General features: G+C 36.2%; 1 protein-coding gene across 1 annotated transcript; it reads right to left on the bottom strand.

Annotated features, from left to right (window-relative positions):
• Positions 1-222: 222 nt before the first annotated feature.
• Positions 223-8,703, bottom strand: LOC140143487 (uncharacterized). Its single transcript, XM_072165319.1, has 5 exons — positions 8,608-8,703; positions 7,867-7,936; positions 7,596-7,639; positions 3,051-3,265; positions 223-703 (listed from the first exon to the last, which is right to left on the bottom strand). Coding segments are annotated over exons 1-5 (366 nt in total). The 5' UTR covers positions 8,609-8,703; the 3' UTR covers positions 223-667.
• Positions 8,704-23,223: the final 14,520 nt, after the last annotated feature.

The following is a 23,223-nucleotide window of genomic DNA, read 5'->3' as shown; positions in this document are numbered from 1 at the left end:
GGTATGTCATGACTACTAAAAACACACCTAGTGATTTAACAGTATTATTGGGGGGTACAATTTCCATCTTAAATCAAATAACTTTATTTGACTTATTTTTCAAGATCTTTTGTTTTTGTTGAATTTAGCTTCAGACCTGAAACAATATAAAATTCACGTAAAATATATAAAAAAAACTTGGCCTACATGCTTTTGATTTGATACAAATACTGTAATATCGGTTAAATACATTGATATACGCACTTCACGAACATTGCCCATTGGATGTTGTGACACATTTTTTAATCCATCCTTTGGTTCACTGGTGGTCAGTTGGAATATAAATTTGTGTCGTAAATACCGACTGCTCGGAAAATCGTTTCAATATTGCTTATTATTTTTGATGGTACTCAGCCCCCTGGCTTCGGGTTTTAGTAGATCTTTTAAAGTTCCCAGATCACCTGATACATGCCATCATTTGCCTTATATTAATCAACCTATTTTGTAGCTGCAGAAAACAGAATCTTGGTCAGCGATCAAGTTACCCCGGAAGCTACCACAATAGGAATTGCTTTATTCCGTGTTAGAGTTAGCTTGATTTTGACCAAGAATCTGCTCGCTGCTTTGTAGCTACGGATTTATTTGCCATGATTCAACGTGTCAAGACAAATGTGGCTGCATACAGTTTTTAATAGTGTACATCAGGTTGGTGCAGATACTGTAGCTGTAATAGAAAAAAACAGAGGAATATTACAAATATTTTCATGGAGTATACATAGTGACAAATGTGAATTTTTCAAAGAAAGATTTAAAATACTTTAAGAGGCATAAAGAGGTATCATTTATTTGCATAACAAATACTTGTGTCTAATCAAGGACTACCGTGCTGGTTCTAATGCTAATACGTGAAATAATCAACATTATAGCTATCCTTGTCTCTCCTATTTTGTCTCATTTCGATTGTTTTTATTATATATTCATGTGTTCTCCACTTCTTTAAGAATAGCATATTGCTCGTTCACAAAATAAATTTAACAAGAGTTCATTGCTTGGTGTTGACACACTTTTCGATATAATCGTCACTTTATTAATAGGGATGCCCACTGTCAATACAGTTTCCACTAGAACGATTTTTCATTTACTGTGTGCGTGCACTCACACACGTATTGTCTATGGAGAAACTGATCGATACAAGAAATCCCAGGCCTGTTAAATGGCGTACATACTTGTTTTGATCCAAATGTAGGCCTATATCACGGTGTTTCAAGAAATTCCTGATTCCACCAGAAAACATTAACCAAACTTTTTCCTGTTTGGTCAGTAAATAGAAAGGACCTTCCTTCATGAAGAGATCAACTTTTTTAATGAAAAATTTAATGAGATGAGAACTACAACAGGTTGAAGTGACACCATTCCGTGCATCAGGTGTTCAAACGCAATTATCTCCGAATTTGGAGTGAATCAGACAAGCAAACTTACATACTCATAAAATTTAACTATTTTTGAAGACAAAATGTGTAGGATGTTAAGAAATTTAAGAATGTTTATTGTTTAAGCCTACCGCGGCCCATCTCAAATCATGCACTTCCCCGTGCACTTCTCACTACCATGTCCATTTCATATGCTATCCATCATGGCTTCCATGCACACACAGTGTATTGCTCAATGTAGTAAAGATAACCTTTGAGTAGGAGCAAATTTCTCAAAATTGGTAGTGATTAATGTTACCAAACTTATGCCATGATGAAATATAATAATTTTTGAAGATAAAATGTGCTGATCTTAAAAGATTGAACAATGTTTAAGACTACCGCTTTTCATTTGAAATAATGCACTTATTGTTCATCTCCTCTATGGAGATATTTTCCATGGCGGCCATCTATGATCATGCTTGAGGTTTCACCAAACAAACCATGGGTTTTGAGGTCTTATATTTTTGTTGTATGTCAACAAAATCGATTAAATTTTCAGGATGATCTTATTTTCATGTTGTTATAAGCAAATATAATGTTCCAGATAAGCTAGTTAATAAATACATTAAGAAAAAGTACCTTAAAGTTGCACTTTCTGTTAGTATTCCTTTTTGGACTTTAACTTTTTAAAATGTTCTAGCACTCGAAAGGCCATATCTCTGGAATGAAACGTCCGATTAAGAATCCTGAATCAATTTAAAAGTACTTCAATTTTTAGTGGACATGCCTATTATTAAAACTGGTAATCCCCGTTCAGCTCAAAACAAACATTATTATTATAGAACGAGAAAATTTTAAATTCTTTCCATTTTGGCAGTTTCTCACCAAAATGTCCGTTTTCTCATCCAAAATGTCGTCTAGTGATAGCATCCCGATGGCGGTGCACATACGTGTGTCAAACTTCTGGTTACCATTCTTTCACGTTTTGTATGGTGCATACTAACCAAATAAACATCTCAAAAAAAGTAACTAACCCCCCTTGAAAAGGCCATTATTCAAAAATGGACTATTGTATTACAAATCTGTAAAATGGGTTGGAAGCAGAATTCATGTCTGCGTATTTTAACACCTCATTTGACCATCAGTCCAGAAAACAATAACACATATCGGTCAATTTAATATAGTAAGGTCCAGATTTGAAAGTTGCACTTACATACCATTATTAACAATACAAAAACACTCAGATATCATTACACAGATTTCCTTCCATTATACTGAATACAAAATCAATACAATTTACTGCAACTTTCAAGTGTTGGATTACATTTATTTAAATGTACGCTGTGACGTCAATATTTAGTCAATTGCTACAAATAAGGTGTCAAAATGTGCGGAAATAAATTCTACTTTCAACACATTTTACAGATTTTTAATACAATCGCCCGTTTTTAAATAATGGTCATTATTTAAGTTACTGTTTTGAGATGTTTACATGAGAGGCTTAATGATAAATGTAAATTATAACAATCTTACTAACATCAATAATAATGTTGATTTCATCAAGAAAGTAACCTCTTAATTAATTGAAACGCTTGAAAGTGCTCACTACATTAAAGGGTGAAACACTGCGCAAAAATATAAAATAACTTGACAACTTACCGACATTCCATCCATAAGTATGGCATTGCCATTTAGAGTGTTCATAAACTGTGGAATATTCTCTGGTGGAAATCCAGGATTAACTGGAGAACTAGGTGACTTCGGTGCAAATATGCCTTTATGTACCATCATTAGACAGGTAACCGCAGCGGCGATGGAGAGTAACCCTACTATAGATCCCGCAGCAATGCCACCGATAGCTCCTCCTGATAAACCTTGATAGAAAAGAAAAAGCCTTATTGTGATGTGGTTATATCAAGGATACATGTATCGGTAAAAACTATTCATAGAAAATATTCGGTATGCTTACCTCCATTTTAAGGGGCGCTTTATATTTGGCTATACAACCGGGTTAGTATAGCTACAAGCGGATTAATAAAGCTAGTGATACTCTGATCAGTTCGACTGATAATTATGCAAAAGAGCTTTGAGCGCCTCAGGCAGCACTCTCCAGGGCTCTGATAACATCTTGCTTTTTCACCAGTTTTACTGAGTGTTCTTGAATGAGAAGCATACCAAACTCTTCATTGGAATACAGGGATCATTCTGTGCAATTGTCATCCCACATGCAGATTTAGGGTCTTGTATTGATTATCACAGCTTTAACTTGTTCATCCATGGCTGAACTGGGTTGCTTTATTTTGTGTATAGCTATTACACTATATGCTGTTGAAATGTCACCCAATATCTCTTATACTAGAGATGAGATGATTGGATTGTGGCCTAACACAACTGGTGACTGAAATTGTCTGCCTAGGCCTGTATACAGAACTATAAAAGACTTAGGCATATGTTCTGATACCCATCTAGACGTGGATGTCGGGCTGGCAAAGCGCAATTATCCAGAGTTGATAATTCAACCATAACAAACAAACTTTGTTTAAGTATATGGAACACGCAATCAGTGTGTAATAAAACTCATAAAATCTGTGACTATGTAACAACTCATGAGATAGATATCCTGTGCCTAACAGAGACATGGCTTAGACCTGAAGATCATGCTATTATTACTGAGATGTCACCTCCAGGCTACAGCTTCATAAGTGCTCCTAGAGACTTGAATGGTGATCATCATGGTGGCATTGACGTTTTGTTTAAGTCTGGATTGCACATTGGACTAGTACACAATTACCAAAATTTAACACCTTTGAATACAGCATTGTGTCAAACACTTCCAAGACATTTACAATAATTGTAGTGTATAGACCTCCACCATCCACTTCAAATCAACTAAAAGTGGCTGAATTTCTTGAGAACTTTGAAGAATTTGTTGCGCAGGTTAACCCTTTTACCTGGTAAGATCCTTCTAGTAGGTGACTTTTTAATATTAAAATATTCACTGTAATCAGCCTAGCAAGTCTGATGTAAATCAATTCTTAACCACTCTTGCATCAACTTGTCAAATCTGGTCTAATTCAGCATGTAACTGTACCCACAGATGTGGGAATACTCTTGATTTAGTTGTTACCAGACAAGATGAAAACATTGCTAAGAGGTACAGGATTGACAAAGATTTCTCACCTAAGGACCATTTTATGATCAACTGTGTCCTTGATTTACCCAAACCCTCTGTTGAGGAGATCACTTTCCCTTTCCGAAAATTCAAGCTCATTGATCATTCTGAATTCTCCAGTGATCTTGATGCAAGAATGAATAACACCATGAATAAAGAGTATGATAATGCTAATGGCTTGCTTGGGGATTATAACAAGGCTTGCACTGAGGTCTTAGACTCTCATGCCTTGCTTCCACTAAGACTCGTAGGGTAAAACATCGTCCTGCTTGGTATGATGAGACAGTTGTTGAAGCCAGAAGAAAGGGGTGTCAGAAGGAGAGCAAATGGAGGAAACTGAAATCAGAGGCTAACCATAGTGAATACGTTGAGGCAAAGCAAGATGTCATTGATGTAATTTGTGAAGCCAAGAAACGCTATTTTAGTGAAAGACTCAACAATTGTAATGTTAAGGACATGTATAAAACTGTCAATGAATTGCTTGGTAAGAACCAAACAGCAATTCCTGAAACAAACCCACCTGCAGATCTTGCTAATGAATTTGGCAAATTCTTTGTTGGTAAGGTGGAAAAGATCCGAAAGGAGGTTGATAATATGACATCTAACAGACCTAAGATGGGTACTGAAACGAACAACCCGAAAGTATATTCATTTCCAGCATTTAAGAATGTGTCAAGTGAAGAACTTTTAAATGTCATTAATAAGTGTCCCAGTATTAAGTCATGTGCCATTGATCCTATGCCCACTTGGCTGGTAAAGCAGCATATTGATGTCCTACTTCCCACATTGTGTAGAATTGTTAATACTTCTTTGGCTTCTGGCGTGTTCCCTGATGATCTGAAAACATCCATAATTACTCCTGTTCTGAAAAAAACCATCTTTGAACAATAATGATCTCAAGTATTACCGTCCAGTTTCAAACCTGCAATTTACTTCCAAGGTTCTTGAAAAATGTGCCTCATCTCAGATAACTCATCACACTGATACCAATAACCTTTCTGAGCCTATGCAATCTGCCTACATAGGGCAACACAGTACTGAAACGGCCTTAGTCTCTGTCCAAAATGACATCTTGCGTGCTTTAGATGACCAAAAGGTTGTCTTTCTGTTGATGTTAGATCTCTCAGCAGCTTTCGACACGGTGGACCACGAAATTTTAATGCATAGGCTCAGAGATGACTTTGGTATTGGAGGTTCTGCCTATGACTGGTACAGCTCATATCTTGAAAATAGATCATTTAGAATACTGGTATCAGGCACTTATTCTAACGATATGCATCTGGAGTATGGCCTCTCTCAAGGGTCTGTAACTGGGCCAGTGGGCTTTGAGTATTATACTCATGTTGTTGGGAAAATCCTACGTCAGCATAATGTTAAATACCATATGCTGATTATACCCAGATTTATTTGGTGGTAGATCCTACAATTCATGGTGATGTAGTGTGTGCATTATGGAAGCTCGCCAGTGTTTTCTGGCAGCATCTCCCCACCATTTTAAAAACATTTCCAATGCTAGCCTTATTCTTGATGGTGTGGAGATTTTCCCATCCACTTCTGTTCGTAACCTTGAGGTTGTCTTTGATCGTCAAATGTGTATGTCTGCTCACATCACCCAACTATGTAAATCAGTCAATGGGCTCATTAGAAACATCACCAGAATTCGTCCATATTTGAATTTCAATACTTGTCAAAATACTGTCAGAACCATCATTCTCTCACGTCTTGATTACTGTAACATTTTGCTTAATGGAATTACACAAAAAGATCTATCCAGACTAAAGAAATTACAGAACAAATGTGCCAAGCTGATATATCGCAAGCCCAGGTCTGATCATGTGAGCCCACTCTTAAGAGATCTTCATTGGCTGCCAGTTCATGAGAGAATCAAGTTCAAGACACTCACGCTTGTGTATTAGTCCCTGAATGGGCTCTCTCCTCAGTACATTTCCAACTGTCTCACGGTCAAGAGCTCCATACATGCTATGTGCACTAGGTCCAGTGAGAGTGTTAATTTTATCATTCCTCGCACCAGGAAATGTGCTGCGGATAGGGCCTTTTCAGTGACTGCTCCAAAGTTTTGGAATGAATTACCATCTACTATCAAAAATGCTATCAGCCTGGACTCTTACAAGTCATCGATCAAAACACACTAATTCCTTAATTATTGCTGCCGTTGCTTTCTGTATTTTTAATTTTTTTGGTTTTCTTTTCTCTTGCGCCTTGAATCCTTAGGCAAAGGCGCATTATAAATTCTTGTTGTTATATTATGTTATGATAAAGTTACCAATATTAAATTAAGGAAGTTCAAACTACATGTAGCACTGGACCAGTGCTGATGTAACATTTAATCCATTTACATACTGGGAATAAGTGGTTTGAGTTAGTCGTAATGCAAAAAATGGCACTTGCAGTAAGAACAGTTGCGATAAAATACAGACATAGTTATTAATATTTTGTTGATGAAACGTTACTTCATCGTATCACTCATTCATTTCTTGGGTGAAACACGAACTTTTTGAAAAAAGGAGAAATACTAGGCCCACTGACCTGCTATTTTATTTTATCGCTTTGCTATACAATAATGATCATCAATGAATTTCTCAATATTTATAATATATTTATTCATATCCAAACTATGCTATAAAACGCACGAGCATTGCACAACAGCTACTTACTTATTCATGAGCCTCATTTAAATGCATGATTATAACAAAGGCGATAAGGGTTTTATTTTAGATATAGGCCTACATTAAGTAAATATGTGACCCCTCGGCACAACTGAGCTCTGAAGTCGCCAATCATCATTTTTGAGATATTCAACCAAAATATTCTGCTTGAAATTAGCTTTAAAATGATGTATATCATGTCTATAGTACTTGACATTTAAGTAGTGAAAAATCAATAAAACAGTCAATAAATCCTTTGTTTCGTATTGTTTATTGTTAAGTTCGATGGAGCATATCTCAATAGTGGCACTGGCGACATCCGGGCTCAGTTGTGCCGAGGGGTCACATATGGTTTACTGAACCAACCTGCTGTTTGTTCACATCGGTCACCCTTGTAGCCATTAGTACATCTACAATAGAAATACACATCAAATATATATAGATCAATTTTGAGGAAAGTAGCTGGGCTGTTAATTGGTAGGATTCTGTAATAAATACATGTAGCTACTTTTCACGGATCCATCTCAAGGAGTAGATCCCCTGGGGACACTCACTGAGAATGGGTCACATGGATATGTGGCCACAAGGAACCCTATTCATATCTCCCTCTTTGTAGTTTTTTTTAGGTCATACTTACTGACAGTTAAAAGCGGTGTCTGTAGTTACGCATTCACCTCCATTCTGACAATAACCATGCGGACAAACCACTGCAGTGTACATTAAAATGTAACAAAATGGTATTAACTATATTTTTTTAAAGATATCCAAAGAAACGTTATAACTATTCTAGTGGTCCAATGTTGTTAGATAGGCAAGGTTACTGCTACTCTTAGGAATATCTGAATTTTACATAAAGCAGCCTTTGGATTTAGTGCCTTTTGGAAACAAACTCTTCAAATACTGTTGTACTATGGATAGTTCCCATGCATGGATCCTATAATCCAATTGGCTTCCTTTTAGCATTGACGTCAGTACTGTGTCACATTAACTGGCGCACGCACTGATGACGTAACTGCCTTAAAAACGCCAAATGGACTACATGCTACAGCAAATTGTATACGTGTGAAAGAGGATAATTTGATAAAGTGAATCTCTTTTTTTCGTGATGACCTCGTGCGATTACCATTAGAATTGCGTTTAACTGCATTGCTACTCATTTGACTAACTTCCGTAATGTAAACTCCACTTTTTCCAGTCATGGTGGGTACATGCTTGAGTATTTTTCCGTACATGCAATCGGAGTGAATATTTACCATTGGTATTATGGGATTATGCACGAGTACGTCTATGAACTCTAGTGTAGCGAGTGATGTTGCATGCTTTGTTTGTGTCATATTTTACTACTTATAGCGGACATATTTTCATAATAATTACTTACTTTTTTCGCAAAAATCACCGGAATATGGCGGCTGACAAAGACACTTGCCGTATGCAACACAAGTTCCATTGTTTTGACATTCTTGTGGACAAAAAGCTAGAAAATAACAACGCACCTTGGTGTTAACGCTATGCTAATGCAACGTAACGAATTTATATACGTTCATTTCTAGGTTTATTAGTGGTAGTGTAAGAACAAACTCGTAAAGTTAAATTTCTTCATTGATTAAAATCTTTATTGATAAATAGAAGTATGCTTACTAAAGTAATATTAAGACAACCTCTTACCAACAACTTTATCACATCGACTCCCATCAAATCCTTCAGGGCATCTGTTGAAACAAAACAGCCGAAGTTAACAAATCTCCAAACGAAAATATCAACCCCCTCTAACCCCTCAAATAGTGTAAAGTTGTTGAAAACGGGCACGGTAACCACAAAATGTCACCTTTCTTTTGGTCAAAACTAGTGTAAAATTAAACATTGGCCAGTTAAAATCAAAATTTCACATTAATTTTGGGTTCGCGCACATTTATCACTATAACACAATGCAAAAATTATGCTCATCAGGAATTCTGTTGTTTTCGCGCTCCCAGACAACTGCCATTAATGATACGTCACTGAACATGTAAAATAGTTGGACCCCCTCCTCCTTCATAAAAAAAATTGACCACACTGGTTTTGTAAAATATGTTAGATACGTACATCACGTGTGGTCTTGGTTCATACTCTTGACAATATAATCTTCTTGGTGTATTATCGGAGAGAGTAGGCCCCCAGTATTAACACGCTATAGACAAACTCACCGACAATAGAAGCCAGTATCCGTAGCCACGCATTCACCGTCATTTTCACAGTAGTTTTGTGGACACATCACTAATAATTTTTTAAAGAAAACATTTTAGGCATTTTGTACATATACCAGGCAAAAATAATTCATGGGTATTCCTATAATTCGCTACTGGTTGCTATGCAAATCATGCCATGAACATGGCATGTTCATGCCATGAACATGGCAAGACATTCTGATTCTTTTGTTTTGTATATGGCATGAAAATCCTCTATCAAGGATTCATGGGTCGTTAAATTTGAACCCATTAAAATTGTAATTGCCGCCCTTGAATAAAAATTAATGGGCATGGAAGTAGAGAAAATTTGACATTGACCATGATTCATGCCATGAGTTACCCATGAATAAGGCATTTATGGGCATGAAAGTAGAGAGAATTTGACATTGACCGCGATTCATGCCCATGAGTTACCCATGAACATGCCCTGAACATGTCAAAGCTCTGACTACACGCATGACAAAAAAAGCATGCAAGGGCATGAATATTCATGGGTGAGCATGAACAACCCATCAAATTTTCCCAAATTCATGAAAATTCATGCCCGTTGCTAGCCAAAATAGGGCATGTTCTTGGCATGTTCATGGCAAGATCTTGGCATGTTCATGGGCATGACTCATGCCTAAATTTTTGGCGCCCTCTACGGAGGCGCCAAAATATAGGCATGACTTTGTGAAAAGCTTCTAATTTCACTCTTGCTAGATTGACTTCGCAATTGTTTTGCTAAAATTATGCCCAGCTCAGAAATAAAACCACAATTTGCTTGGATTTTATTTTATTATTGTTTTCTGATATGCACAGGATAAAATGGTGAGCGTATATTCTTTGTTTAAAGTACAAAATTAGGATTTATAAAAACACCAAATAAATCCTGACCTTTGTATGGGTTCAATCAGTTTACCGTGTGCCTTAGAACCCGATAGACGGTGACATTTGACCATACACTAGGATCCACACCATGCTCATCTATCATGGGAACAGTTCTTAAGCCCTAATACATTTGTACTTTCATCGTTTGAAAATTTGGGTACACAAACTCATACTCTGCAACTTGAGGTCAAATTTTGCACTATGATTATGTAATTGAGGTTATTGGACTATGCCATTGGGATGAGACTCTTGTGGTCCATAGTGATAAGATCAATTAACGAGGCTTCTTAAACTGATGGCTTTTGTTTGCTAATTACCATAGAATCTATAAAGCGGTTATTGCCAAAGTTGCAATATGGTGGCACAATTGGGCGACAAACTGTATGTAAACAACACGGCATAATAATTATACATGTTCTACATTGTTGTATTTTAAAACACTGAAGACCAAAATTGACGTTATTGCCATGATTGGATCATGGAGGTAGTAGGCCTACTACAACTCTGGCGGAAATTTGTTGCCACACCAGGGCCACACCAGCACGTTCTGGTGTTAAAAGCACGCAATCGAAGCTAAATATGTGATAGTTCCGTATTAGGGAGTGATCGTTATTTACGACAGGGGGGGGGGAAATGGGCGTTTTGAGGGGGGAATCCGAAATTTTTTTGGGTCTTGAGGGGGGAACGCGAAATTTTTCGTTGAACCAAGAGGGGGGAATGTTAAGTTTTAAATAGAGAAATTCGGGAAAACAAGGGGGGGATCCGAAAATTTTGAGCGGACGCGAGGGGGGATCGCGAAATTTGTTGTCGATATTTTTTCCAAAACGCCCATTACCCCCCCTGCCGTAAATAACGATCGGTCCCTTATTTTGTATAATAGTTGCAAATGCACATTCAGATTACACTTGCCCTTCCCCACCCCCCATTTTCCAATGTTGGGAGACTGTAATGTAGAAATGATGACGATTTTGTCCAAATCAACATTGCAATAGGGGAGCGGGGAAGGATGTTGGCCAATTAACGCTCAGGTGTGGCAACATTTTTCGCCAAGGTTGTAGCCACTACCTCCATGATTGGATTAAGTAAATAACTAAATCCTGTTATCTACCCAGCAATGTTTGCTTATCTTAATAATTGTAACAAACTGTAGTGTCAAGACAGAAAAGGCAAACAGACAGAAATTTAGAGTTTTAAATTAGAAAGTTGACAGGAAGTTGTAAGAGTTAAATTGTTATGGATATGATTGGTGTAAGGGCGAAAAAGTTTAATGTCAGATCAAAGTCATCCGAGGTGAATTAAGTAATGTCAATCACAAATTGTTACAGGTCATTTGAGTTGGACTAAGTTTATATTTGGATTGTCAGAACACCTTCCCCAATCAGACACATTTCTCTTGCATTTGATCATCTTCTACTCTTCCCTAGAAAAATCATTATAATACCAAATCTACACACCATGGAATTCACCATATCCCGTCCAAGTTCACATTGGGCGCCACATTCCTTTTTTAAAGGAATTTTTATTGTATATGTTATAAGATAGTGTCAAACTAAGCCTGTTAACCGGATTTTCAAAGCGTACACCTCAAAACAGTATTGACAAGTTGTCATGGTATCCACACAAATGATTTTCATCAGTGGTTTATTTATTTTATTTTATACAACGCATACAAAGATTCTTATTATTTGATTGGTCAATTACTGTTGAATATTTTTGCTAATTATTGAAAAATACTATTACTCTCCGCGTCAGTGCAATAGTCCATTTTCCATTGCACTGGCGCACAGCTACCATGGCAACGCTGACAGACGCGGGCGTATGTCGCAAACGGTGACCACCTCGACTCGCCAATCATAAGTATGGGTATTACTTCTAAAATGAATATATTTTGTAATATTTTTCTTTTCCTGGTGATTTATAAAATTAAGTGGGTAGAAAAATAATTTTATATGAGTTATATGAAACAAATATGGAATGTTTTTATTTGTTCAATGGAAAGAATATTTTCATTCGGAGAAATGTGAACTGTTCCATTCAATTCGAGAAAGCCTCGTTGAATGGAACAGTGTATATTTCACCTTGTGAAAATATTCTTACCATTATTACTCATAAAACATTCAATATTTGTATACCCTATAAAATAATTTTGATTATCAGAAAATTCATTCGTGACACACCTAAAAATCAGCATTACATGGAACATTTAATAGTTTCATGTAACCATCACTGGTAAAAAATACTCACCTTTTTCGCATACCTGCCCGGTGTAACCAATCTGACAATGACATGTGTCAGGTCCGACGCATATCCCATTGTTGAGGCATTGTTGTCGGCATAAAGCTGTATAGTAATAAATAACTGAAGTTAAACCCCGGGGGTCACTCCCATTGTGGCCTGTACGATCCGCGGTAATGAAAACGCGTAAAAAGGGTAGTTTTTTGTGGGTAGGCACGATATGCGCGTATCGTGTTTAGGGTGTCAAAAACATGACAATTTGGAAAAAAAGGGTAGCAAAATTGCAAATTGCTAATACGCGGAAATGAAATTTAGGGTATGAAATTTGTTGCAAGGAATAAAATCCCTGTTTAGGGGCAAGTGTTACCTGTTTAGGGTATCGTTTTAGCCAAGGGTTAAATCCTTGTTTAGGGTGCTTTTCAAAAGTTCATTATCGCGGATGGTGTACAGGCCACAATGGGAGTGACCCCCCCCCCCCGGAGTTAAACAAAGGGAATATAATCGAGATTACTTCATGTGGAAAATAAGCTTAGGGGCTGTGCAATAATTATGAGCCGGGGGGGGGTAAATTTTCCAAACTGCTCACCAAAAATCGCCCTGCCCCTATCGGCCTGGCAAAAAATCTTTGCCCCCCCCCTCCTTTGCACATTGTTGGGATCCCAATTTGCAAACCTTAGATGGTCTAGATACATATTGCGAGCTTGCGTGTCTCGGCTTGCCAAAAATCGCTTGTTCCCCAAATTTACCCTCCCCAGGGATCATAATTATTGAACAGCTCATTATATTAAATGTTATCGTTTTCTGACATCGGGACGAAGTTATATATGTCTTCCCACTGTCCAAGGTCATTGCAACACATGCAAGAGTTAACCTTTGTTTCACATCCATAGCATGTTCGACCGAAGTTATGGCCCTAGGTATTTTTCGGAAATTTGAATAATGTCACTACGTTTTTAAGGCAAATTGGTGGTATATGGTTCTTTTTGGTAGTAAAACATTGGTAGGGGTATTCTTAATCAAATAAAATCAAGAGAAGGTGAAATCAATGGATTTTTTTTAATTGCACATGAAATTAAAACATCTTGATTTTGTCAGAATTGTACAAAATGGATTTAATCCCCTTTGGAAAGAAACTCTTTATATTTTTGTAATGATCTAATGATGAAAAGCGTACATTGATATCGACTAATGACAGGTTTACAGTCATCGTGAATTAAAAGATATTGATCATTATTATCATCATCATCATCATCATCATCATCATACTCAGACACTGATATAACTTACAATATTGACAGTGATCCCCTTGAAATCCGGGTTGACAAAGACATCTATCGAGTCCAACACACAAACCGTTGTTGCGGCATTCTGGACTACATGAAACTGTATTTATCAAAATAAAATCATATAACAATTTCCCCGGTACTCTCAGAGCTATATGACTTTCTACGGGTTTTCTTTTGAGCATATTCTTTAGTCTTAGTCTTCTGACCACTTTATACATGTATTACACATAAGCGCATTGAATCTCAACAGAGTGTTAATAACTTATTTTACAACTTTATAGACTTAATTCTATCGACCCAATATGCGAATTCGCGCACTGTGATTTGTTGAAACGCGTCACGTGAAAGACCTGTATTACAATAAAGTGGCCATGGCAATGAGCTTTAATGTTCTTCTCTTCTCGCACAACAGCGAACAGCAAAGCGCAATGCAGTATGAGCGCCGTAACACATTATGCATGTAAAGCATTACACTTGGTTACGCATACAATATATGGCAAAAATCGGTGATTAGTTGTTTGGTTATCAAAAACTTCCTTCGCACAGATAATTGGTGGATGTTATAATCTAAATGCGGATCTAGTTGATGCGATCTGATTGTGATGATTCCCCATTGCAGCGAAATTACAGCGCTTTGAGTCCTCTAAGATCTGGAGAAAGGCGCTTTATAAATCCAAAATTTATAATTTATTTTTATTTATAAAGCCAGCAAACACAAAAAACGTTTTAATAACATTAAAATGTCGGGGTATATAAAGGTCATGAAATCGTTTAAAACGTTTTGTATGAAAACACACTACAACAACATTTTTAAAATGTTTTTGAAATGTCACTGTAATCTATTTTTGCAAACATTTTTGGCCGAATATTTTGTCAACACTTAAATAACATTATGTTAAAATATTTGCACCCAGCAAACCCAAAAAATGTTTTTTACAACATGTTTTAATAACATTTAAATGTCGGGTTATACAGAGGTCGTGAAAACATTTTAAAAACGTTATTGTAAATATTTTGGGCAAATATTTTTTGCAAGATATTTTTTCAACCCCGAAATAACATTATGTTTAGAATGATTTGTACCAAGTTTTCAAAAATGTTTTTGGAATGTTATTAAAACGTGTTTATACCCTTTATATTACCCGACATTTAAATGTTTTCTGTAAAACATTTGTGTTTGCTGTGCAGTAAATTACCAACAAATGTTATATTTAATGTTATGAAAACGTTATTTATATAACCCGACATTTAAACATTTTCTGACAACTTTTTGCGAATGATGTCGAAAACGTCTTGTGTTTGCTGGGAACAAGCACTCCCGCAAACGTGCAAACACACCCTGTACATGTACACAGCACAATATCCACTAGGGGACACCCACACCCTCCTTAACCTGTGCCTTAATCACACTATCACATTGATAATCTATGCTATTACGCACATAACTGATACTGAATATCCGTACCTGCAAGTCTTTCACACTGAGTTCCTTCATATCCTTCGGGGCACCTATTAATATGGTAATAATAAAAATATATTCTCAGACTTAATTTCTTGTTACAAAAGTACAGTATTTTCCTTAGAAAGTAATTTGAAATGTGAAGAGTGTTGGGCAATTAACGTAATGAGATCAATGCGAGTGCCGGGTGCGAGTGTAAATTTTGCAGGATACAATAAATGAATCATTTGTTAAGAATGTATGTGACATGTAATGGGTGCATGATTTGTTAAGTAAATTGCATTTCTCTCACACATGCAAGCAATCTGTGTAGAACTGTAGATAGTAAATAGTTGAAGATAACTTGAACACATGTTAATGGCTTTTCGGGAATCTAAAAACTACTGATTACGTAACACTCACCGACAAAGGTAACTATTGTAATCTGTGATCACACATTGCCCTCCGTTAACACAATAATTACTTGGACACCACACTAAAAGGGGTATTAAGATAATATATAATAAGATGAATAGGTCACGAGGTAATAATTATAATAAAAACAAATCTTATTTAACAACGTTTTCAGAATATGAAAATTTAACTTGTATCCCCAGCTGGGTCTAATTAAATGACTTTCCGTCGTCCTCATCGGCGTGGTCTTAATCAATATACCTACCATCGGTACTCTCTATAATAATGGTAAAAACTGCATTGCTCAACTCATAGCGAGCGTGTAGAAGAATTATAATATAACAGATACACTTTTATAGGTGCTGCGGGTCTTGAGGTACGGCGTAAAGAGGCCTGAAACAACAACACTTTTGTAAAACGTACATAACTCATTAACAACAATAAATTAAGCAAGTTTACCAAATATATGATTTGTAGAATGAACTTTTGCAAAACATCAAGGCGTTAATTTTCAATAATATATTGATATATTGATATAGATAATGATAATCGATTTTTAGGTTGCTTTGACCAACAATAGCTCGTCTACCCTTAACAACGTTTACCAAGAATGAAATTTAACCGGCTGGGTCGAATTTTAATAGTTAGTAACCATTGTCGTCATCCTCATCGTCGTGGTCTTAATCAATACCTACCATCGGTACTCTCTATAATAACGGTAGCCGTAGACGGTTGGCATAGGTGGCTAGAATCCCCTGCATTGAGCGAAATGAAGAACTGCTCCTGGTTTTCTTGTTCCCCATCCTGGTGTATGGTTAAGTCCGGAATATACAGTGTGTGGACATCACTGGTGAAATCCAAATATCCAGATACAGGAGTGTAGTCGACAGTCTCTACAGCTGTTGCTTGATGTGTCTGATAAGCTTGGAAAGAGAGGCACGGATAGTGTTAACACTAGTGATCATAACGTATGTATAAGATATTCTGAATATTTGTCAGAATATGAAAACTAGAAAACGTCAGGAAATGATCTAATGCGAAAAATTTAATGATGTGTATTTCGTGCGTGTCTCTTTGTGAGGCAACTCCCGATACGATACCAGAAAACTAAAGAGTTACCTTTTTAATTTAAAAAAAAAAAAAAAATTGTCATGTGAATTTCGACCGAAATGAGAATAAAAGTTAAAATCCATTATTCCATAAAGTTTTGCCAAATAAAGTTTGAAACTATGCATTTTTTTCTTGATTTTGTTTTGTTTGGCAACTGGAAAAAGTTCAAAATTACGCACTTTAATAGCGTTTTTTGTTTGTTGTTGTGTTTTCTTCTTTTATTAATTCTGTGATAAATCAGTATTAAAGTAAATATAAATATGTTTTGTAAGAACTTACTGACATTGGTTGAAACATGGCCTGTGTATCCTTTCTTTACAACATCAATTTTGAATGTGTTGATTGATTCATACGCTCTGTAGTATCGGTTATCAAATGAAAAGCAATCTGAAAGGAATTACACAAGAAGGAAGCATTTATAATCTATAAGCACAATTCCCTTACTGCTCATGTTAGTCCAAATTCCCCGCTATTCAGTAATGTCGTGTATTATAAAATAGCTTCCCGGGAAAACATATTACTTTAATTGTTTACATGACGTTGCATGTGCCTCTAATGATTTCAGCAATTCTTCTTTTTTAGAAATGATACGTTTTATGTCCCTGAAATGTTCACACATTGACTCAGAATATAGCAGATAACCTTGTTCAGTGGCGGCGCCACTGGGGGGATTCCCCCAGTCAGAACTGCCTCAGTAAAAACCCAAAATTGCAAAAATGTCAGCTTTTTTTATTTGCCCCCCGGAATTCACTTTTCCCCAATGCCCCCCCGAAAAAATATCTTCGCGCCGCCACTGACCTTGTTCACTTAAGCTTTCAGAACGGTGGCCTGAAGCAATTGATGTCAAAATTACAATAGTATGTAAATCATTGGTTAAATAGGATTGCGTGTTGAAGCGCAATGTGTGTTTTTCATCAATATAAGAAGAACAGGAGAGTTTTAAAACTCCTCTCCGTTTACCCGTGAAGTGCATTGTACGAGTTGCAAATGCAAATGGTTTCAAACAACAAAAAACCATAATGTCACCCTCATCTAAGTTTAATATAATACAAAGGCATTTAAAGTAATATCTGTTTCGTCACTATAACAAAAAAAAACGTGACAATCTGCTTAAAATGGAGCAAATATATCATAATTACAGTCATCATCAGTGATGCCAATGGTGGTGATACTCGGAGTTCCTTCCACAGTGCCATCTACACCACCTGACTCAGACAATGTCAGTTGAAAACATTCAGTTTCTTCGAGTAGTTCATCATCGACGATAGTCACACGTTCAATCGTCATAATTTGATTACGTTCAAAGTGGACGTCTTTATGGATACTGCTGTAGTCATTTGGTGCCGCAGCGTTTACATTCGACGTCCGGAGAACTACGATATAAAGGAGAGATATCCCAAACTCGGAATCAAGGACTAGACATAATGTTGTGCATCTATATATGAAATCGTTTATGTTGGGTGATTCATTACATCTGGTCTTGAAGTAGATCTTAGCAATATCATTCAACTTAAATACATCAAATTAAAACAAGATTTTAAAAGCTACAATAAAGTATCCAACTGAACAGTTATGATGAAAATAACGGACGTTTTACTTATTGATCGTCGTGTGTTTTTATTACATTTGAAATTAGTTTTTCATAATTTACTGCAATTATTCTAACTTCTATTACCCCCACGACCCATTATTAAAATCGCGCACTGTGATTTGTTGAAACGCGTCACGTGAAAGACCAATAATTAGCAATAAAGTGGCCAGGACAACGAACTTTATGTTCTACTCGCATCACAGCGAACAGTAAAGTGCTATGCAGTATATTTGCGTCGTTACGCATTCTACGCAAAGCATTACGCTTGGTTACGCGTTCTGCAATACTCGCTATCACTTACGCTTTGGCTACGCGTAGGCGCTCCACCTTGAGGTAAACAACTTGAAATATTTGTGCAAAAAATGTGATATTTTCTCTTTAAATTGCACTATTTTGTGGTAATAGAATAGAAATAAAAGGTGCAGCATTATCCTTTACACGCAAATAATGTGTCCTCGGCAGTAAAAATAATGATTAAATAATAATTAAATAATTATTAAATTAAATTAAAGCAATTAAATAATGGGTTCGGCTGCGCCTCACCAATAATTTACGTTTTTACTGCCTCAGACACATTATTTTCGTGTAAAGGATAATGTATTACCCTTTATTTCTTAAATAATGTTATTTAAGTGTTGACAAAATATTTGGCAATAAAATTTTACAATATTTAAAAGATTTTGTCTTTGTGTGTTTTCACACAAAACTTTTTACAATGTATTCACGACTACTTTATATAACCCGACATTTAGTGTTATTAAAACATTAAAAAAAAACCCAATATATAACCTGCTGGAACATAAATTAATATTTCAAATAACGAGATAATGCGTTTTGCACATGGAATGGCAAATTTAGCGTCACTTACAAGTCCGGGGCACTTCAATTTGAAATGGATATAGGTGTAGGGCTGGCACTTTCGCACTAAGGGGCATTCGGTGAGAGCAAAATGTAAAAAATATGGGGCCAATGGATGAGAGCATGATTTTTGGCATTCGGTGAGAGCAAAATGTAAAAAATATGGGGTCATTGGGTGAGAACATGATCTTTTTTTAAATGGAATCTTTGGGTGAGAATCGAAACAGCGCCACAGAAACCTCAAAAATCGAATTTCTAGTCCTAAATGGCTTCAATTTTATTTTTTCAAAATAAGTAACAAAATCAGTGATAAATGAAAGTTGCTGTTCAAATTGAACTTGTAAGGGTCTTTGGGTGACAGATCAAATGGAAAAATAAGGGTCTTCGTGTGACAGAGCATGTGTTCGTAAAAAATATGGGGTCTTTGGGTGACAGCAATGCTGAAAAAGGGGTCTTAACATCCCTACATACGCGTCACCTCCACAGTTGGAGTGCCCCCCGGGCTTACAAGTAAATCCCTAAAGAATGTCCTTAAACACTTAAAGCCATAATGTACGATCTTATAATATGGATTTTTTTTTCAAACCCGATTTTTTGGCATATTTGTAATGTTTACACATGTCCCAACTTCCACCTAAATTGAATTAGCCAAATTTGTTTAATCATGTCCTCCTATAGAACTGCGTGTTAAACGGCCAAAATAACCAGCAGTGTTTCTTTCACTTTACTTTGGTATTGGACTCTCCGAACAGCATTTCATCAAAGAAGAGGTAATTCTCTGCAAGTACTGAAAAATTAGCTTGGGATTTCTTGATCTTCATATTTTTCTGATTTTTTGAAAATGGACTTAGCCTCATTGTGAAGGTCAATAATTGCCCTATTTTCCCCTCATAATGACGCGTAGCGCAAGTTCGCACACCACTAAATAATCTTCCCATTGAAACACGTGTAAAAACACCGGGTTTCTTTGCTCATTTTGAGGCCTTTTGGGCTCGTTTAAAAAAATTTATGATGACCAGTCGATTGCAAATCGATGAAAGCTTAACATATGTTTCAATGTATGGGGGTTCTTTCAACTCGTTTTCCCGCTAGGAGTCCGCGAACAGCGCCCTCACTGTTTTTGACATGATCTCAAGACTGAAAACCCGATTCTGCCATTTTTTAATTCGCGGACCTATTTTCTCAATAATTATAAAAATGCGACTTTTTTGGCGACTCAAATTTATGTATAGGCTTTACTCTTTTATTTAAGCTATAGTTCGCCACTCTCTCTGAATAATAAGTCTAAAGACCAGCCCAAAATACCTCAAAAAGTTTCTGTATTTTACCAGAACTCATTAGGGTTACACAAATGGCGCATTGATTTATTGGTGTGTATGCCCCCTTCAAGGAATAATGATATTCATAAAATCGAATTTTGTTATATTTTCCTTGAAATATAAAATGTTTTGAGTAAAACACACACAATTTGAGTGCTCTGTGACATATCCACATCAAAAGAAATTAAAGATACATGGTGCATTCCAAAAATGTGCACATTTTCAACATTTTGACCATTTTTGCATATTTTTCCCTAGATTTGCATTAAACACCAATTCTCAACATATAGTTTTTGACCGTTTATCTGCTAAAAACCGCTTTAAAATGAAAAGAAACTAGGTTTCATAATGGCAAAGGTCTATATATTAATGATTTTACAACAATCACCCCCCTCCCCTTATAAAATAATTAAGATTTGAGAGGTTTAAAGAATTGTGCCGATTTGTCACCTTATGACAATTTTGCTTAAAATCTGAGAAATCTTAGTTTTCTCACAATTTTGACAGTTTCTTTAACTTTGAAGGCCTCTGAGAGAATAAACTTAGCGCGACTTGCATGTAAAACGCATTAAATATATTCACTAACATAAAAATTATCTATTTAAATAAAAAAAACTGCAATTTAATCGAAAGCCAACTTCAATTACAAGCCGACGACGAATGTCGGCTTGTTTTGTCTTCTTCCAATTCTTTCTTCTTTCTTACAAGCCGACGACGGAACGTCGGCTTGTTCTGTCTTCTTCCAATTCTTCTTTCTTTCTTTCTTTCTTCTTTCTTCTGTCAACCAATCAACTGCATCTAGCTCCGCAAGGGATTGACAGATTTCAACCAAACTTGACCCAAAAGACCACTGGGCTAGGCCAAACCTTCCATTTGAACTTTGACCTTGCTGTGACCTTTGACCTAGCTATAATGGTCAAAAATGTGATTTCACAAAAATTGCTACTCCTTCCACAAATTACATGCAATGATCATGTGACTCATGCATATGAATCAACATGTGGCAGTGCTTAAAACTTAAGAATTGAGGTCAAAGGTCATTAAGGGGTCATTTCCGGTCAAAATCTGAAAAAGTTGTAAAAAATATTCAAAAAATCACTGTCTGTACAAATTATATAGCAGAGAGTCGCCATTAACACACATGCATTGCTACTAGCCAGGGTCTTTCAGATGTCTACAGTTTTGGGGTCAAAGGTCATTATAGGGTTACTTCCGGTCAAAAACCAAAATCATCAAAAATGTTCAAAATAATTTTATCTCAAAATGTAAAAAGACCAGAGTAATATAACCATCATACATTATTTAGTGTTACATGATGTATGCATGGTATTTTTATTTTGGGGGTCAAAGGTCATTAAGGCGTCACTTCCTGTTTTCAGCTAAATAACTTCAAGAATTTTTATCTCAACAACTGAACATAGTAGAATTTTTAATTTAAAATTGGAACAATGCATTTTGTCTGTGTACATAAGGTGTTTTTTTTTCATTGAGGTCAAAGGTCATTAAGGGGTCAAATGGTCAATCAAAAATTTTAAAATTTCGAAAATTGGTCCAATCGAGCTCAAATTTAACAGGAATGATTTTTACGACATTTAAAACATGTTAAAAAATATTTATGACCGCAAAGGTTTAGGGATCGAAGGTCAAATTGACCCGTTAACCTTATTGCCTGTGCGGGAGTCGGCTTGTACCCGTTCTATGGAATGGCGGTTTCTAGTTCTTTACAAGCCGACGTCAAACGTCGGCTTGTGCTGTCTCTTCTCAATTCTTTCTTCTTCTTCTTCTTTCTTCTTACAAGCCGACGTCAAACGTCGGCTTGTGCTGTCTCTTCTCAATTCTTTCTTCTTCTTCTTTCTTCTTACAAGCCGACGTCAAACGTCGGCTTGTGCTGTCTCTTCTCAATTCTTTCTTCTTCTTCTTCTTTCTTCTTTCTTCTGGCAACCGCAATCAACTGCATCTAGCTCCGCAAGAGATTGACAGATTCCAACCAAACTTGACCTGGCTTTGACCTTTGACCTTGACCTTATGGCCAAAAATGTTGATTTCACAAAAAATGCTACTCCTTCCACAAATTACATGCAATGATCATGTGACTCATGCATATGAATCAACGTTAACCAGTGCTCAAAACTTGTAAACAGATTTGAGGTCAAAGGTCATTAAGGGGTCATTTCCGGTCAAAGTCTAAAAAATATTCAAAAAATCACTGTCTTTACAAATTACATAGCAGAGAGTCGCCATTAGCACACATGCATTGCTACTAGCCAGGGTCTTTAGGATGCCTACAGTTTTGGGGTCAAAGGTCATTAAGGGGTTACTTCCGGTCAAAAACCAAAATTATCACGAATGTTCAAAAAAATTTTATCTCAAAATGTAAACAGACCAGAATAATATAACCATCATATATGAATCAGTGTTCCCTGATGTATGCATGGTATTTTTATTTTGGGGGTCAAAGGTCATTAAAGGGTCACTTCCTGTTTTTAGCTGAATAATTTTAAGAATTTTTATCTCAAGAACTGACTATGTTAAAAAATTTTAAATAAAATTGGAACAATACATTTTGTCTGTGTACATAAGGTTTTTTTTTCATTGAGGTCAAAGGTCATTAAGGGGGTCAAAAGGTCAATCAAAAATTTAGAAAAATC

This window comes from Amphiura filiformis, unplaced genomic scaffold (genome assembly GCF_039555335.1).
Source record: "Amphiura filiformis unplaced genomic scaffold, Afil_fr2py scaffold_22, whole genome shotgun sequence".
NCBI lineage: Eukaryota > Metazoa > Echinodermata > Ophiuroidea > Amphilepidida > Amphiuridae > Amphiura > Amphiura filiformis.
The sequence above is the reverse complement of the archived record's forward strand: the minus strand, read 5'-3'. Positions and strand labels throughout refer to the sequence as shown.